The following is an 18,349-nucleotide window of genomic DNA, read 5'->3' on the forward strand; positions in this document are numbered from 1 at the left end:
AGGTATACCTATCAACGAAGGACGATGCTGGCGATTCAAAAAGGGCCGTGAAAGGATGAAATCCATACGCCTGTCCTGAACATCCTTTAGAACCACACCTCCATCATGAGGGAAAGAAGTGTACATGGTGATCTGAGTCACAGCTGAATCCACCTTCAGAGAAGAAAAGCGCTTAGTAAAAACTGCCCCACTAGGGGACAAATCCTTGTCATGGTCCGAGCACAAAGAGAGGACCCTCTGGGTTACCCCAGTCTCTGACAGGATATAGCCCACATCGGGGCATCAAGGGAAGGAGACAGGTAGCAGCTTCTTAATCATGCCTGACAGAACATTCCTGTTGGACCGGCTGAGCCTGTAGCAGGGACCAGTCCTGCAGTGCTTCTGCAATAGGAACCTGTGTGCTGCGAGATCATCACCTAGGTCCCGAGACCCACAAGGAGCCTGAATGCAGAGCTCTGCCAAACATTTCACATCATCGACTGCTGCCGAACGTCCCTGCGACAGCAGGGAGATTGGGAGAGCACCCGATGCCATCGCAGGCATTGCCCTTTTTCACTCCAGAGTTCCTGCCTGGGAACCAAGCGAAAGATTCGGGCCGGGCAGCAGCGACATTTCCCACTGCAGCCTAGACACCGGTGGGATGATCACAGACATGGACTTCTGTGCAAGATAAGCCTGAGAGAGCCTATGTACAATTCCCGTGGGAAAGAAGGACTCCTGTAGTAAAAGCCAATGTGTGTGCCTCGGACTTAACAAGATTTTCTCCAGAAACGCACATTCATTACGCCAAAATGCTGCCAATGCTCACCCGAGAGTCCCCAAATGCATTTTTCATGGAAATTAGGGCAATAGGCTCAAGGAGAGTCACCCCCTGAGGCAAATAGCACCACTTCCATGCAAATTTAGCCCCCTTGTGGGCTGCAGCGCATCCGGAATGCGGCTGCGCAACCAATAGCCATCCACCGCAAATGAGGCATGAAATCAACTCATCCCAACCTGAGAAGGTCATCTGTGAAGTTTGGAGCAAAAACGAAGCTCCTAACTATAAAAAAATAATGATTTATTCAAATCGGGAAAATCCAAGATGGCCACTGGGTGCCGATTTTGCAATAAAATCGCCTGGGAAAGGAACATGAATCCCCAGAAAATGACAATTTTAGGATTTTAAAAGGTGGGGAAGGGTAGGGCATGCAGGGAAATCCCCCAAACCCCATTTTTAAGACCCCCCAAAATCGCCATAACAGTCCGTCACACAGTTTATTCACTGTTACATTTTGTGCTATATGGGAGAAATGCAGGCAATGCTGTATAGGCACTTAGGGAGATCAAATGCCTCAGGAAGCTGTAAAACTGGATTTCAAGTCTTCTGACTGTCCCACTGATCCAACCATCAGGGCCAGTGACCTCTGCCACCCTCAGATATGTTGCGCCACCACCTGGTGGAGGCACGCTTCACAGAACCGCTCAGCCTGCACTGCACCCACTAGTGGAAGAGCCTGGGGTGAGCTGGCTCCCGAGCCCTGATCTGTCCAGCAGGATGTCCAGGGGGCTTACTGCCTTGCAGGGAACCTCTCAGAAGCAGACATTCTCCAACCGTCTGCGATCTCCCGCCACAAGGATGTCCCCACAGGGAACCTCCACAATATGATGGCCAAACCATGAGGGAAATACCGCAAACATTACTGAAACTATCCAAAGGAAACATGAGCAGAAGAAATCAGGCTTGGCTTGTAGAAAGCAAAAACTGGATTCTACTGAGCATGCTCTAGGATATGCTAGCAGAGGGGAGGGGTTATGGCTTCAATCATTTTAAGCATTCTACAGTGCCTGGCGGTTAGAGATGCATAACCAACTGGTCCCGGAATAAAGTCGGATTGTACAAGAATTTATTATAGGTTGATTCAAACTCAAAAAAGGAAACTAGCGTTCCAAGTAGCCAATAATGAATGCATCAAAAATAAAGGCAGAAAATAAAACACAGTTCTTAATGTCCAAAATCACTTTATCAGAATGGCTTCCATAGTGTTTATTATAAAGCAAACAAAAGTTAATAGACTCTGTGGACTTCTTCCAAGCCCTAAATAATTGTTGTAGCGCTCCGCCTGGCTTCTGCACAACAAAGGCAAAGCATGCAACAAAAACTCAAAATAGTTTATCAGAAGTCCTGGATTCACAGTACCTCTGGCACAGCACAAAAAGCTCAGTTCATCAACCAGCAAAAATAAAAACTTTTCACAAATGTGCTCAACTTGGTGTGCTTGTTGGCATAGTTGACACCAGAGTTTCTAACTGCTGGCTGGAGAGACGTGCTTTGTATGCTAGAAATTTTCCTGAACAGGAACCCACTTTCCCACCACAGAATTAAAATACAGAGCTCCCCTGGTCATTCTCTCACTGTGCTTTGGTCTGCATCTCCCCCACATGCACTTCAAGGGGAAAACCAAAAGTCTGTAGTGAAACAAAAATAGCTTTCAAATAAATTCTGACAAAACTACTTTGGTAGCATAAACAGTTATTTATGACACTCAGTTTCCACACATGGATTACCAGCAGGTAAACAAAACAAAACCAAAAGTTTTCTTCATTTCCAAACCCAGCTTTAACTTTGGTTTCCGGTAAGTCAATAATTTTTCACTTGCCTTAATATACATGTCCTGCTGCTGTTGGTCTGGCAGTGAGGAGAGTTTAACTTCCATTGGCTGGCTTGGCAGGCTCTCTAAAAACTGTAGACTCTAAACCAGCCTCTTCAAGCTCCACAGCCATAGGCTGTTCACTATCAGCCTGATCTCTCAGTCCTAAGAGTTCTTTGTCCTGCTGCAGCCTACGTGCTTGCAACTATCCTGCTCTCTTCTCTAGCAATTTAGCTTTCGCACTTAAGAACCTGCAGCCATGTCCCCAAGCTCCAGGTGCGGAAGCTTCTCCAACTACTCCCTGCCTATTGATTAAGGGTATAGTTCCTGTGGGACATTGTGTGTGCTGGGAATTGTGTGCTACAGGCAACTGTGCAGTCCTGCTCCCTCTAGTGTTGTTGAAGAGAACAGCATCAAACTCAAGAATATTGGGGTTTAAAGTAGAGAGTTGCGCGGGGACAGAAATCAAACCCATCCCCGCCCGTCCAAACTAAGAGTCAAACCCATCCCTGCTGGAATCAAATCCGTCCCCGCCCGTCCCTATAAACTTTAGAAATAGTTGTTTAATTATGCTACTGAATTAAAGGCTCTGGTAGAGACCTATTTACAAATAAGCAAAGAGACATACATACTTTGTAAACGGGTTTCTACCAGAGCCTCTAATGTAAATATAAAATATAGCTCAACTGATGAGGACCCCCAAGCTGTCAGCTGAGGACTTCCTCTGCAGATGGCCGGGGATCCCTTTTGCCAAGCTTGACAGGCAGCAGTAACATCCCTGAGTCACAGATGCTGGCACCTCAGTGGCTCATGGATGCTGCCAGTGACTGCTGCACTTGGTGGAGGGGAGTTCTGGCTGTCTCTAGAGGAGGTCCTCTGCTGGTGGTGCTTGGGGATCCCCACCAGCCACAGCAAGGGTCATCAAGTACTTCAACACTGTAGAAATAAAACCAGAAATGCATTTCCTTTTCTTTTGAACACAATACAAAGACATCTGCTATATACATTTCCCAAAGCTAACATATTTTAGTCCATTTTTTACCTTTGTTGTCTGGAGACTTATTTTCCATCAAGTTGGTCCCAGTTTCTTTTTTCCACTTTCCCGTCTCCTGCAAATTCTTCTGTTGCTGTCTATTGGTTCCACCTACCATGGTCCATTTCTCATTTTTCACTCCTGCCCACTAGCCCAATGCCAAACACTTCTCCTATCACCCCTCTCCATTCCTTTCACCACTATGTCCAGCATTCCTCCCTCTTGCATCCCTTTCAATCTGTCCCACTGTTCCCTCTCCACCACAACATTTCTCCCTCTCATCTTTTTCTTCCCTATCATCTGTACCTCCCTCCCTATGACCTCTTTCTTCCATTCGTATAGTCTTATCTCTGTATTCTACCTACATGTACTCGATGACCCTACTTTGTGTCTAATACTCTGACTTTCTCCCTTTCTCCGATTACCTACATGTATTCGACGACTTTCATTGTAATTATTTCACTGATTGTCCAGCTCTTCTTATTGTAAACCTCCTCAAAATACTATGGCTTTGGCGGTATATAAGAATAAAATTATTATTATTATAATTCCTCTTGTACACCATCTCTCCCTCTCACTCACAGACTCATGCCCAATTCTCCCTTTCTATTCCCTCCCCCACCTCGGCATCTCTTTCCCTCCCTTCCTCCGTCCTCTCTCCCAAGTTTATGCCTTCTGTGTCCAAAAAGCAAATATGCACTCCCTCCACTCCTGTGTAACATAGTAACATAGTAGATGACGGCAGATAAAGACCCGAATAGTCCATCCAGTCTGCCCAACCTTATTCAATTTAAATGTCTCGTGTTTAGGCCCCTCCCAACTCACTTCCTCCTAATTACAACACATGCGTGCCCGCTCGCACCTTCCTTTTCTGCCCCCCTCCCAAGCTGAACTATTTAAATGTAACAACAACAAAAAAATATATATCTATATCTTGCACATTAACAAGCTGCTCTAATTCAACAGGCACCCTCAGAATATATTGGGTTAGACAGTTTCCAAACTCTGATATACAGTACTATAAAATAAACCCTCATATCTTTGTCCTCATTATTTTGGCTTAACAGAGTCTACTGTACTATTTGACCCGTACCTGCTCAGTTTCATTAATACCTAATACAGTTCTAGATAAAACAATCACAGATTTTTCCTGACATTTTAGTGGGTAGCTGGAAACTTTAAAATAAGAAAAAAAAGAAATAAAGAATTGGTAGTAAATGAGGTTTCACATTGTCTTAATTCAAGAGGTTGGTTATTACAGAACACCTTATAGTCCAAAGGATAAACAAGTTTGCTGATAGCTCAGGCAGAGACAGTCGAGTCAGAACCCAGTGCCTCATTCCTACGTAGTAGTCCCTCAAGACAAGACACCTACCTCTTGGTGAAAATGAAACTTAATAATAATACTAAAGAACAAACCCAACAAAAATGCTACACACATTTATAATCACACAAATCAGGCTCATGGCATAATATATTACAGCTCCACAAACAATCCCGCCCTCCTTTTCTGCCCCCCTCCCGCAAAACTGTACCTCTCCTGAGTGCTGCACTTCATCGCAGGGCAGCGGGCCCTGCACGTTCCACGTGGCTGACGCAAAGCCTTGCCTCCAACGTCAGCTCTGATGTCGGGGGGAAGACTTCTGGGTCGGCTACATGTGATATGCTAGGAGCGCTGCACGTTGCAGGAGAGCATGAAAAAAGACAAGCCACTTGGCTTGGGCTGCCTCCCAACCCTGCGGGATCCCCAAGACCATGAGTGACATCCTCACGACCATAAGGGGAGTCCCCCACGGGATCCCCGTGACCCAAAGGGGGAACCTGTGGGTTCCACGGGATTCCCGTCATCCCTCTAGTTTAAAGGAGGGGACAGAATCCTGTCAGCTTCTAGTGGCTCTGCTGCTATAGGGACACTACTAAGAGGCATAAACTGCTCACTACACTTTAAACCCTAAGAAAATCTTGCGAGGTCTAGAGTAGAGGGAAAAAACTATGTCATGCCAGCACTGCTCCCAATATGTGAGGGGAGTGCCTGTATTTGCCACCCATGCTTTTCCCCTTTCATCAAGATCCCCCTTGCTCTACACTATAAAGAACATACTTACCTTCAGGTCATCAAAGATCAGCTCAGTCAGGACTTTGTTGCAGAGGCTTATGACCCGGTCAAGAACTGCCGTCACCCTTTGTCCCACCTCTTCACTCTTTGCTTGGTCGAGCTGCATCAAGCAAGTTGCATATTCCCTACACCAATGCAGAGAAATTAGGTATTGATCAGTTACACTGGAAATTGGGCATGTCACCTAGAAGCCCAGAGGGGCTTCCTGTTTATTTATGGTGCGTTTTCCTTACCTGAAAGATGGGTAACAGTTCCCTATGGCAATGGTTTTGGCAATATAGACTTCAGTAGGAAGCCTGTTCTCGCTTTGTTTCTTGTGGAAAATCTCTACTTTCTTCTGAAAACTAAGAAAAGACAAGACAGACAAGAAAAGGGATTATAAGGGGTAGACATCCTTCCTCCCCATCCACACTCACTAAGCATATTCTTCTAATGATTAGGCTACAGTTTCCCCAAGAACACATCTCCTGAATTTGGCAGTCCAGGGTCTGGTTTAGACTAGCTGCAGTCACTAAGGTCCTCCCGACTTTCCCCACTCTGGGATTCAGAAATATGGCCTATTATCAAATTACACTTGAGTAAGAAGAGTGAATGGCTGACTGAGGCTGTGCTGGAGAATCATTTAGTACGATTACAAAAACAGACATTTTAATTCTGCCCCCTAAGTCCCTTCAAAGCCCCCTCCTGCAATTTAAATGGATCACCAACCAGTGAAAATATATCAAATATTTTTCAAAACAGTCCACAAAGTCAACTGTTGCTCTGGGCCTATTACTAAGGAAAACTCTGTTCTGCAACTGCTTTTTGGTAAGTTCTAAAAGACATAACCGAGTTGATAGGTTCTAAGACACAACTGAGTATTGAAATTTATCGCTGTATGAAGGGGTTAAGACAGTTAACATTGGGCTTGGAAAGAGATTTGAAAAATTTCCTGGAGAAAAATCTATGAACAACTATGAGTTGGGTCAAATTGGAAAAGCCTTCTTTTATCCCTGGGAGTCAGAAACAAGAAATGGACCTACTCTTTGGAATTTGCTGGATATTTCCTAGTGATGCCGAGTTCTAGACATGCTGTCATGCCCCCATGTTATGTGGGCATTTACTCAGTTGATGTTTGTTTGAATGTGCAGTAGCTATGGGTGCTCTGTGGACTCAACTTCCCACAGGGCTTTGCTTTCCAGTAGTCTGGGCTGCTTCCACAGAGCATGAGCCCACCTTCTTCTTCAGTGAGAGGAGAGAAGTGGCCATATTTGCTGAGCACATGCTAGAGTGAGAATGGTGTTCTCGCACCAGGTGTTTCACCCCTTTAATTCGGACAATCAAATACAGCTTAGATTACTTCTAAGTCTGAAAAACGGTGTCATCTCCACAGTGTGGACACTCCTAGCATAGACGTGATATGTTAGTGGTGTGAGAAGGAATGTCCAGGCTTGAACTACATTGAACTATCATCTGACTGTAAGTTGTTTGCTTCGTTATTAAAGAACCATTCAATTGATTCAGAGTCTGACTGGTGACATCAAGATTAAGGAATTAGGGGTTGGCTGAACAGGAAACTCTTACAGTGGCCAGTAACTTAGAGAAGTCCTTGCTTCAGTAGTTTCAAGTTTAATAGATTTTGATTTTACGCAATATCCAATATTTCAATGCGTATTACATAATTATAATATACAATAAAAGCCAGGGATGACAAACACAAATAAGACAAAATTATACAGACTAATTATTATGTTCTATTAATACAAACTGGAACAAGTAGGTAAAGGGGAGAAATACAATTTATAAAATAAAATAAAAAAAAAAGAAAAAGGAACATTTAAGGTTTGTACACAGGGATAGGGTTGATTAAGAAAGAATATTAAAAAAAAAAATTAATCGATAGAAAAAGCTTTAATTATTTAAAATAATTCAAGGAAAGAGGTAATGTTAAGAATGATTAATCAGTTTAAAAGTAAATGGTTTTTAACATGAAGAATGTAAGAAGACCCAGATTAATATTAATGACCTTTTAAAAGAAGAGAAAAATAAGAGGATTAAGATTACAAAAACCTGAAGAATATGCAGAGAGCTGTATCTGTATAGTAGAAGTTAGAGAGCAACACATGCCTTGTCTGACCCTATGTGGCATATCTTTTCTTCTAAGGACTGGAAAACCACTTAAGATTTTCTATTAAATTGGTATGCTTGTGTTCTAAAATAGTAGATGTTTCTGCATTTTAAGTAACATAGTAGATGACGGCAGATAAAGACCCGAATGGTCCATCCAGTCCGCCCAACCTGATTCAACTAAAATTTTTTTTTTTTTTTTTTTCTTCTTAGCTATTTCTGGGCAAGAAAAATGCCATCTGAAAATGTGCAATCACGTCATGCGATACCATTATAGCGCCCCTTCCTCCTCCCCATCATATTCTTTCAGTGCTACGTTTTACTTTAGCCAAATATTTCAAGGAAATGTTATGTTCCATCTTCTCTTTCCTTGCATAAAAATAAGACAAAACAGTCTAAATTTAACCTGGCTAGGGCTCCCAGACACGGCTGCCGCGATTTAAATGACTCAAAATTCCAGCGCCGCCTTCCTCTGGACTCGCTGATGTCTGGTTATTAGTTTATTTTTACCTCCGCTGTTGGGTTTCCTTAGGACTCCTGGGAGTGATGTGGGGAATTATGGCTGGTGGGGGAGGGGGGAGAACAGAGCTGTTTTTGAGTTGATAATCAAAGTATTTGTCCCTGAGGACAGCAGCTACTCTTATCTTCCTTCAAAAGGAAGCCCTTGTTTTTCCAACTCATTATAAAGAATTGTTTCATTAGTATTTGCGGCAGTGGTGCTGCCAGTTATCTACTAACAAGTTTAATGCATATTTCTGCATCAGTTTTGAAAGGCCTGTGTAGAAGGGTTTCAAATGGAAGAGCATGTGTCTGACTCTGGGACAGTGGTGGTAAGCAGGGTAGGATTAATTCTGCAAGGGTCCCTAGGCACACAAGTACACTGGGCTTCTCCCTCGAACAGAGTAGATTGAGAGGGGATATGATCAAAACATTTAAGGTACTGAAGGGAATAGACTTGATAGATAAGAACAAGTTTTTCACCCTCTCCAAGGTAGGGAGAATGAGAGGGCACTCTCTAAAACTGAAAGGGGATAGATTCCATCCGAACATAAGAAAGTTCTTTTTCACCCAGAGAGTGGTAGAAAACTGGAACGCTCTTCCGGAGTCTGTCAAAAGGGAGAACACCCTCCAGGTATTCAAGACAAAGTTAGACAAGTTCCTGCTGAACCAGAATGTACGCAGGTAGGGCTAGTCTCACAGTTAGGGCACTGATCTTTGACCAGAGGGCCGCCGTGTGAGCGGACTGCTGGGAACGATGAACCACCGGGAACGATGGCCCAGCAGTGGCAATTCTTATGTTCTTATCTGCTCTGTGTGTCAGAAGTACATGCAGAAAACAGAGCTTAACTCAGACCTCAGGTACTTGAGGGAGCGCAAACTGCAAAATGATTGGTGATGATAAACCCAGTGAAATTAGCCCTCGGTGGACACAGTTAAGGAGTTTGCTCAGTATTAGGGCTGCTCGAGCACTCACAGACTCCAATGCGCAGACTGTTGGATGGCCACACACTCTCCACCCTCCAACAAAAAGCTGTGGTGCAAGTAAAGAAGCGCAGTAACACACGGCAGGGGCAGACGAAATGATGGACAAGGGGAAGGAAAATGGCTTCTTAGGCAGTGAAAGGGGCTACGTTGGACACTAGTATCCTGAAATGGTGGGAGCCGGTGCTGAGGCCACTTCAAGAAACAATCTTACCCTTTTGCCTGGAACCTGATGTTTTTCTATATTTTCTTAAGGAACTAGAAAGGAGCCTCCAGACCTGTCCTGGGTTTCGGGCCTCACTAATCCAGTTCGATTTATAAATGGGAGTGTTTAAAAAAAGGGACTTGGCCTCTTAAAATTTAATCTCCCAGGAAAATGTTCTCTATATTGTAGAGCTCTGAGCTGGAAGTCTGTTGCACTCCTTTCCTCCCCTCCCTGATGTACATGGGGGGGACCACTGTACCTCTGTACAAAGTCCTCCAGAGCACAGAGGCAGCAGTGCCCAATCCTTGCACCAAAATCTTGCGTGATGCCAGGGGCTCGATCAACATGAACTTTCAACAACTACAAAGAAAGAAATACAAAAATAAAGTTAGGTGGACAGGATAAAAATTGCTTTCTAAAGACCATCCAATACACAACTTGATCTTTTTAATTTATTTACCTTCTAAATAAAGTAACTGATTTTTTTGAAGCACTTTCCTTTAAAGTACCTAAAAGTAGTATACCTGGAAGTTGGCCAGTTTCAAAGTGTACTTAGATTTATGTTCTCTGGGAAGCAGATTATATATAAATACCATCCCGCTTTCCAACACAGATACATATACAAGGGTAGGTGCATATTTTGTGTATCATATTCCTACATGTAACAACCTTTTCTGCACACCTCACCCCTGTTCATAACAACAAAAAAACACACTGAGAATTGGAATGTAGGACACTTAACCCAACCTGATAGCGCCTGTGATTCGGCTAAAAGCTTGCGTCAGAGGTCAAATTGGAAATGTTATCTCTGCCCTACTTCCAGTGCGCAAAATCAACAAAGTCTCATGATAGTAAAACAAAACAAATAGTTGCTTCCCACTATCCCACTATTCAGCACTTGTAATGCTAAATCATCCAGTCTACCAAATGTGCTTTAAACCTTAGTCACTGAACACTGATTAAGAAGTTTAAAACATGATTGGGAGACTGGAAGATTTAGCATAATAAGTGTGCATTTCTGAGACAGCTTAAAATTATTTTTTCACTTTCATGAGACTTTGTTGATCTTGCGCACCAGAAATAGGACAGAAATTTCCAATCTGACCCCTAACACAGGCTTTCAGCCAAAACAAGGGCCATGTTAAGTTGTGTTGTTAAGTCCTGCCTCAACCCAAGACTGATAGACGCTGTCACATTAGATACGCTAGAGTTCCTCACTTTCTCGGTGGGTCACAACAGAGACCTAACCTTCGCTTTGATATTCAGAGCACCTCATTCTCTAATGGCTGTCTTAGATGATCTGCTATCCGTCCTTAGCAAACTGTCATCACATACAACTGGGTCATAATACTTGGAGACTAACTTCACAAGCTACCCAAATGTGACTGGATCCCCTGCAGAGTTTATCACTTCACTATCGGACCTAGGCATTCAGCAAATGGTCCTCTCACTGACTCACTCTGTGGGATACATCCTAGACTTAATCTTTTTTTCAAAAAGATACTCAACTCACCACTGGAATTTCTTGGTTGCACTGCCAAAACAGTACCCTGGTCTGATCACCATTGATTACATTCAACAACACCTACACAACTACTCAACAGTCAACCAAGAAGCAAACCCAACATAAGAAAATATACAACAATGACGCCACCAACTTAAGAGGATCTCTCCACAGGCCTTTCCAACCTAGTGGAAACATTAAAACCCAAATCTGAATTTGTTGACAAGGCTGCCATGGACTGGCACACTGAGGTAAAAACACTATACGAAAGGCTAGCGCCAGTCAAAAATCAAGTGCTATATCCGCAAATAATACTCCTCCCCCTGGTTTACTGAAGACTTAAGAACTGAGAAAAGAGAATTAAGGAAAGTGGAAAGGAAATGGTACAAATTCAGGCTTAACAGTGATAGGTCCAAATGGAAGGAACTGCATGAAGAATATAAAAAAGCCACTCTAGAGACTAAAAAGATATTCTACTCCAACAACTATTAAAGACTCCCAATTGAACAAAAAGATACTCACAACATCACAAGGAGACAACCAATGCGTTTACATGAAACTCGACAGTGAAATGCTCTCAGATTACTTTGCTGACGAAGTATATAATATACTGTCTCACCTCGACTCCACCGAGCTAGACATCGTCCCTGCACAACTCAGACAAGATAATTAAAACTACATTGGGGAACCTAACTCACTTTGAAACTGTCTCCCTCAATGAATTCACTGAAATACTAGATAGTACTCGTCCTCATTTTGCTACTTGTGACAACTCCGAAAAATAAGAAACTACTTTTCTGAGTTTGACTTTACCCAGCTACTCTATGCCTTAGTCCTCTCCCGCATGGCGAAGAACATACGATGTCTCCAGCATGTACAAAACGCGGTGATCAGATTTCTAAAGAACCTCTATCCCCGCGACTTGGTCTCTCAGGCCCTATCATCGGCTCACTGGCTGCCCGTATCCAAACTTTGTGTCTTGATGTTAGCGTTCAAGTCCTACGTGATGGCCAAGCTTCCTCTGTACGTGCTGAACAGGTCCCTCCACTCCCAGGATGAAACACGCCTCAAAACCCCTCTTGGTCGTGCTCTTCTACTGCAAACCACTAAATGACGTTCCTATCCCTACTTCATACCGACCCTCTGGAATCAACTACCCCTTGAGGATAAGACCCCTTGAAGGACTCCTCAACTTTAGGAAAGCAATACAAACATACCTGTTCACCTAACACCCCCCACCCCCAACCAATAGATTACAAAGAAATGTATATTGATATAAGATCCTCGATATGTGTCACGTTAGGACAAAATCTTATACCAGAAAAAAAACAAAAAACTTGTTCTCTAGCTATGGGAAATTGTAACCTGTTAACTGTTTATTATGTATTTTAACCTGTAACCCGTCCTGAGCTCTCTGGGGATGACGGAATAAAATAAATAAATAAATAAATAAAGTGTCCTATAGTTCAGGTCTCAAGGCCAACTGTGCATTTTTTGTTGTACGTCTTTGGTGCTTTTTGCACTTTTTGTTTCCCCTTTACTGTGATTATTTGGAAAAGTATTCATAACAATGTTTCATTATTTTTTTTTTTTTAAAAGTATAGGTGTTAACAACTTACAGTACAATGAAGTTTACACTACCGCACACAACCTTACCATCTACCTTTCTACACCAAAAAACCTCAGATTGTTTTATAGACATTTATAGCCAGACACTGCCTCACACAACAGCAGCACAGAATGAGAAACTGTACGACAAGACAAAAAAAACATTCAGACAGACCCAGGGGCCTGATATTCAAAAGCATATTTGCAAGTGATGGTGGTGGCTGCACCAACTGTATAAGTGCAGACAACGGAAATTGTTAAAAGGTTCAAAATTATGTCTATAAAGAGGGGCAGGAATGTAAGGCATTCTGGCGTTGGTAATGAAAGATTAGGTTTCTTATCTCTGCTAATCTTCCTTCTTGTAGATCTTCTCTGGAGGCTGAACTGACGGGATCTTGCATCTCTGATAGCTTCAGCTGCAGGGCAACTAAAAGATCCCTCCCCTTTGGGCTACCTGCCTGGGAGCTTCCTGACCTGCTCAGTTAGTACAAAAGCCATGGAGACCTATGACAACAGGAAAGAAAGAAAGAGAGGACGCAGGAACTCCCACTACCAGTTAATTCTGCTCAATATCGTATTATACTAAAAACTACAGCCAAAAATGGTCAACTGGAATCAACACATAATGCAAACATTATAAACTTCAAAACCCAGAAAAATCCTGGAACATGGACACAGCCTTAAGAGCAGAAGAGGCACCCCCCGGGGAACCCCCCACCAACTCTTAAACCTTACAAAGGGGAATATGTATGTATGTACATACAAATACCGCAAAACACTGTCCTGAGACAAGGAACCCGAAGGAACAAAGGCTTGTAAATAAACTTTCTGACATGGGAAGAGGAAACCACTTTTGGAAGCAATGAAGGCAGTTCTCAAAAAAACAAAAACAAAAAACCCCACCACAGACTCCGTGATGCGAAGAAAAGGATCTCTGCACGACAAAGCCTGAAGTGCTGACAATCGCCGTGCCAATGGGACCACCACCAGGAAGACAGTCATAATAGTAAGATCTCTCAGAAAGATCTCATCCAGGGATTCAGAGGGCGGACGAGTCAGGGAGCATAGGACCAAATTCAGGTTCCACGACGGCCAAGGCAGTCGCAAGGGAGGCCGCAGCTTCCCAGCCCCCCGCAAGAACCGGATAAAATCCGGAAGAGAAGCCAGAGAACCCCTGAACGAAGAGGGACCCAAACAAGAGAGGCCCGTAAGCTGAACACGCAGAGAAGAGACCGCCAGACTCTGCCTGAGGCCATCCTACTGGAAGTCCAGAACATTAGCCACTAACAGTACCAAAGGGACCATCTGAAGCCCAGCCCACCAAGCCTGAAAACACCTCCAGGCTGTCGCATAGGCCGATACCGTCAATTTCCACTTGCTCTGAGGACCATGGTGATAACCGCAGAGGAACCACCCCTGGCCGTCTAGGCTGCCCGTTCAAGCACCAGGCCACAAAACCAACGCGGTCTGGATCTTGAAGTGCAAACGGTCTCTGAGTGAGCAACTGCCGATGCCAAGAAAGATGCAGACTGCACCCAGAGCTCAACCTCACCGGGTCCGCCTACCAAGGTCTTTTGGATCAGTCCGGAGCTGCAAGGAGCACCATATCTCTGTGCGAGAACACCTGGCGCAAAAAAACGCACCTTGTGGGCCAAGGATGAACCAGAGCGTCGAGTCCAACACTGCCGACCTCTCGTCGGTGGCTAAATCATCTGGCTGCCGTCCTGGTCACTGATGACGTCAGTAAATCAAAGGGGGACGACCCCTGCGGCGCACTATGGCCTCGAACGCCAGCCCTGACAGAGACCATTCTTCCTGGACCAGAGTCTGATGACTGAGGAAGTCTACCTGAAAGTTGCCGACGCCGACCACATGAGCTGCGGATAAAGCCAAGAGATGATGCTCTGCCCAAGTAAAGATCATCGGAGCCTCAAATTCCAGCCGGGGACTCCTCGTGCCCCCTTGACGGTTGACATAGGCAACAGCCATCGCATTGTCTGAGAACACATGAACCGTCTTCAGGCGGAGACTCTCTTGAAATCGTAGCAGAGCTAACCGGATCGCTCATAGCTCCAGCTGATTGATCGACCATCGGCTCACTCTTGGAGTCCAGCACCCTGGACCGGGACAGACATGCAAACCACTCCCCAACCAGAGAGACGTATTTCTGTAGACAGTGTCACCCAATCCAAGACCTTCAGAAGGAGCCCTGTGGACAGAGTTCAACCATCACATCATACTGCAGTGTGCCGCCACCAACCAAGGCAGCAGCACCCCCAGCGCATCTCTCTGGGGACTCCACCGCTCCAGAAGTGAAAACTGAAGAGGACGCAGGCAAGCTGTTGCCCACGGGAGTACATCTATGGTCGCTACCATGAAACCCAACACCTGCAGGCACTGCCAGGCCGTTGGTGCTGGGACCGCTAACATGTCCCGAATCACACTCCTAAGATTCAGTCTTCTGGATCCTGAAAGAAACACCCGGTTCAAACCCATGTTGACCCAGATCCCCAGGCACCCATCCAAGAATTTCCAGCCACGATACCACTTGGCGGACCGCCAAGCGACCCTGCTTCCACGAAGGAGCTCTAATCAGCCAGTTCTGGTTGCCGATGCCAAACCTGAAAGGGATCTTTTAGTTGACCTGCAGCTGAAACTATCAGAGATGCAAGATCCCGTCAGTTCAGCCTCCAGAGAGATTGTACAAGAAAAAGGCAAAGAGGAAATTTGATAAAAGCTTTTTTCATCTATATACAAAATATGTGCAAGTAAAATCTACCCTCTACATGCAAACATGAAAAAAACGAGTAGGTATAATCTTAAAAATTGTATTTATGTTATATGTTTTTAATTATACATGAACCACACACTGAACGTGAGCAATCAGGTGGAGGTTTATATGTATACAATCATGCTGACAAAGGACATACACAGTAGTGATCATGAAAAACTCATACAGAGATCACTTTGCTGGTCAGAACAGACTGGTCTTCGGCTTTCGTTTCCTGGGCCCACTTCTCCCATTCTGCCTGCAGTGCCCGAGTCATCCCGGCTTTAATTTTCTCCTGAAACATACAGATAATTTATCAAACAAATGAACAAATCCCCTGCGCAGTTCCCAGTCACTCAGTATGTCTATAACCAAGCAGAGGCTGTACCTTTTGTCACAATCCCCATATTGCAGCATAAAAACCACAGCAATCAAGTTCAAAATCAATTCTTATCCTAATCTGCAAGGACATATTAACAGGAAGAAGTGTGTGGTGCAGTGGTTAAAGCTACAGCCTCAGCACCCTGGAGTTGTGGGTTCAAATCACGCTGCTCCTTGTAACCCTGGGCAAGTCACTTAATCCTCCTATTGCCCCAGGTACATTAGATAGATTGTGAGCCCGCCAAGACAGACAGAGAAAAATGCTTGAGTAGCTGAATAAATTCAGGTGCACCATTCTGAGCTCCCATTGATGAACGGTATAGAAAACTAAATAAAGTTTATTCTATCAAAGAAGCTCCATAATGAGCAGTAAAACACAACAGTGTTCTCCCCATGAAAAAGTAGCCGGGTGGGGCAGGATGGGGAAATTTGGTGGTAGGGAAAATTAACCCCCCTCTTTTACTAAGGTGCGCTAGCGTTTTAAGCGCACACAAACCCCCGCACTATGCAGGAAAACTAACGCCAGCTCAATGCTGGCATTAGCGTCTAGCGCGCACGGCAATTCTGCACACGCTAAGCGCACACTAAAACCGCTATCGCAGCTTAGTAAAAAGAGCCCTAAATGTGTACTATTTTTATTAGTTAATTATTATTATTTTCCAATGCTCAACATGACTTCCTTTTTTTAAGGTTTGACACTTGTGCCAGAATATTTTTACTAAATTTAAGAAGTGTCCAATTCTAGAAGGGAATAATTAGATATTTGCCCTCTTTCAAATGGTATAGAGGTTTAAAAAAAGGGAAATGCGTTAATGAAGTCATTAGGTTCAATCTAGCCATTTATTTTTGCATGAATTTAAACAACTTAAAAAAAAAAAAAAAAAAAAAAGATAAATATAGCTCATCCAGTCATACAAGAAATGTCTCTACAGCACCTCTAATAATGTTTTGATCACTAGGTTCCTTCCTGAGGTCTCACTGAGGATATGAAATAGATGCGATCCCCACTTCCAGACCTCTTCCACATAATTTATGGAGAGATGTTACTGAGCCTTGAAGGAGACCTGTGTGATTGATCTTTATCTGCTACTTTTTTTGCTGTACACTTCCCCCTCCGTATTCGCAAGGTTTAGGGGCAGAGCCGGCCTGCGAATATTAAAAAACCATGAATAATATTCGGACCAGTTCTGCCCCTAACCCCCGCTTCCCCCAGCTATTTTAAGCCCTGAAAGCCCCCCCTTAATCCTTACCTGGTGGTCTAGTGGGTTTTCAAGCAGGAGCGATCTTCCCACGCTCCTGCCCTGTGCAGATCGCTCACAGGTAATGGCTGCCTTGAGCTCCTGTAGTCTCTCAAGCCATTTCCTGTGAACGATCTGTACGGAGCAGGAGCGTGGGAAGATCGTTCCTGCTCCGAAAACCCACTAGACCACCAGGTAAGGCTTAAGGGGGTACTTACAGGGCTTAAAATAGCCTGAAAATGAAAATGCATTTTTTGGTTTAAAACCGTGAATAAGCGAATCCGTAGATACGGAGGGGGAAGTGTAGTGCAAAGTGAGAGCTAGGGCAAAACAGTTTAGGTAAAGAAGCAGGTAATAATTAGCAATGTATTAAAAATATTTTATTTTTATTTGCTTATAATGCCATTTGAAAGCTGCTTGATGTTAATTCAACTTTAATTTAATTCTTTATAGTGTGTGGGGGTGGGGGGGTGGGACAACACCTACATCAACAGTAAAGTTAGAATAGGGTCATTAAATCCAGTGGCGTATATATGACAGCCAGTGCTGATCATTTTTTAACAACCCCCTCCTCTATATAAAAAAAAGATGTTTTTACTAATAATCCATGAGTTACACAACAAGGGTGCACCTAGGAAAAGGCAGCATCTTAAACACTGCAGTGAGCACTAGAACACCAATACACGCAATGTAAAACTAAACAAACCAGATCCTGCACAGTCATACACACAGACAGATACACTCTCGCCTAATATGGAATAATCACAAACTAAAAATAGAACTATGTAGACAAAAGTTAAACTGAACTAAGAAACCAGACTCTACATACAATGCAACACCACAGAAACAGTGACACATGTCCCCTAATACTGTGCAAAATATAAAGACAGTAGATGTAAATTTGAAAAAAAAAAAAAAACCAGCTACATAACCATCACCACTTTACAAATTAACAAACAGAAATAAAACAAATAATGAGAAATAAGAAAATATCATTTTTTTGACTAATCGATTTTTCAATTAGCTTTGAGAGGCCAAATCTTTCTTCAAGACAGTACAGCAGGGGTGCCCACACTTTTTTTTAGCTTGCGAGCAACTTTTTAAAATGGCCAAGTCAAAATGATCTACCAACAATAAAATTTTTAAAAACACAAAGTACACTGTACGCAGAGAAAATGTTAATTATCATTTGAATTCGTTGGGTTTTTTTTTCAGAGGTCAAGGCAGATGACTTTAAAATATGCAATGTTACCTCAGTAACAACTATACAAAAATA

At 43.5% G+C, this 18,349-nt stretch overlaps 1 protein-coding gene across 1 annotated transcript in view; it reads right to left on the minus strand.

Moving 5' to 3' along the window:
* Positions 1-18,349, minus strand: part of EXOC3L2 (exocyst complex component 3 like 2) — a 69,943-nt gene that overhangs the window by 17,743 nt on the left and 33,851 nt on the right. The window contains exons 5-8 of the mRNA XM_033956093.1: positions 15,642-15,749; positions 9,832-9,932; positions 6,013-6,123; positions 5,769-5,904 (exon numbers count right to left, since the gene is read on the minus strand). Coding sequence (XP_033811984.1) covers positions 5,769-5,904; positions 6,013-6,123; positions 9,832-9,932; positions 15,642-15,749 — 456 coding nt within the window. The remainder of the gene's footprint in view (positions 1-5,768; positions 5,905-6,012; positions 6,124-9,831; positions 9,933-15,641; positions 15,750-18,349) is intronic.

The sequence above is a fragment of the Geotrypetes seraphini genome, chromosome 8 (assembly GCF_902459505.1).
Source record: "Geotrypetes seraphini chromosome 8, aGeoSer1.1, whole genome shotgun sequence".
Lineage (NCBI taxonomy): Eukaryota > Metazoa > Chordata > Amphibia > Gymnophiona > Dermophiidae > Geotrypetes > Geotrypetes seraphini.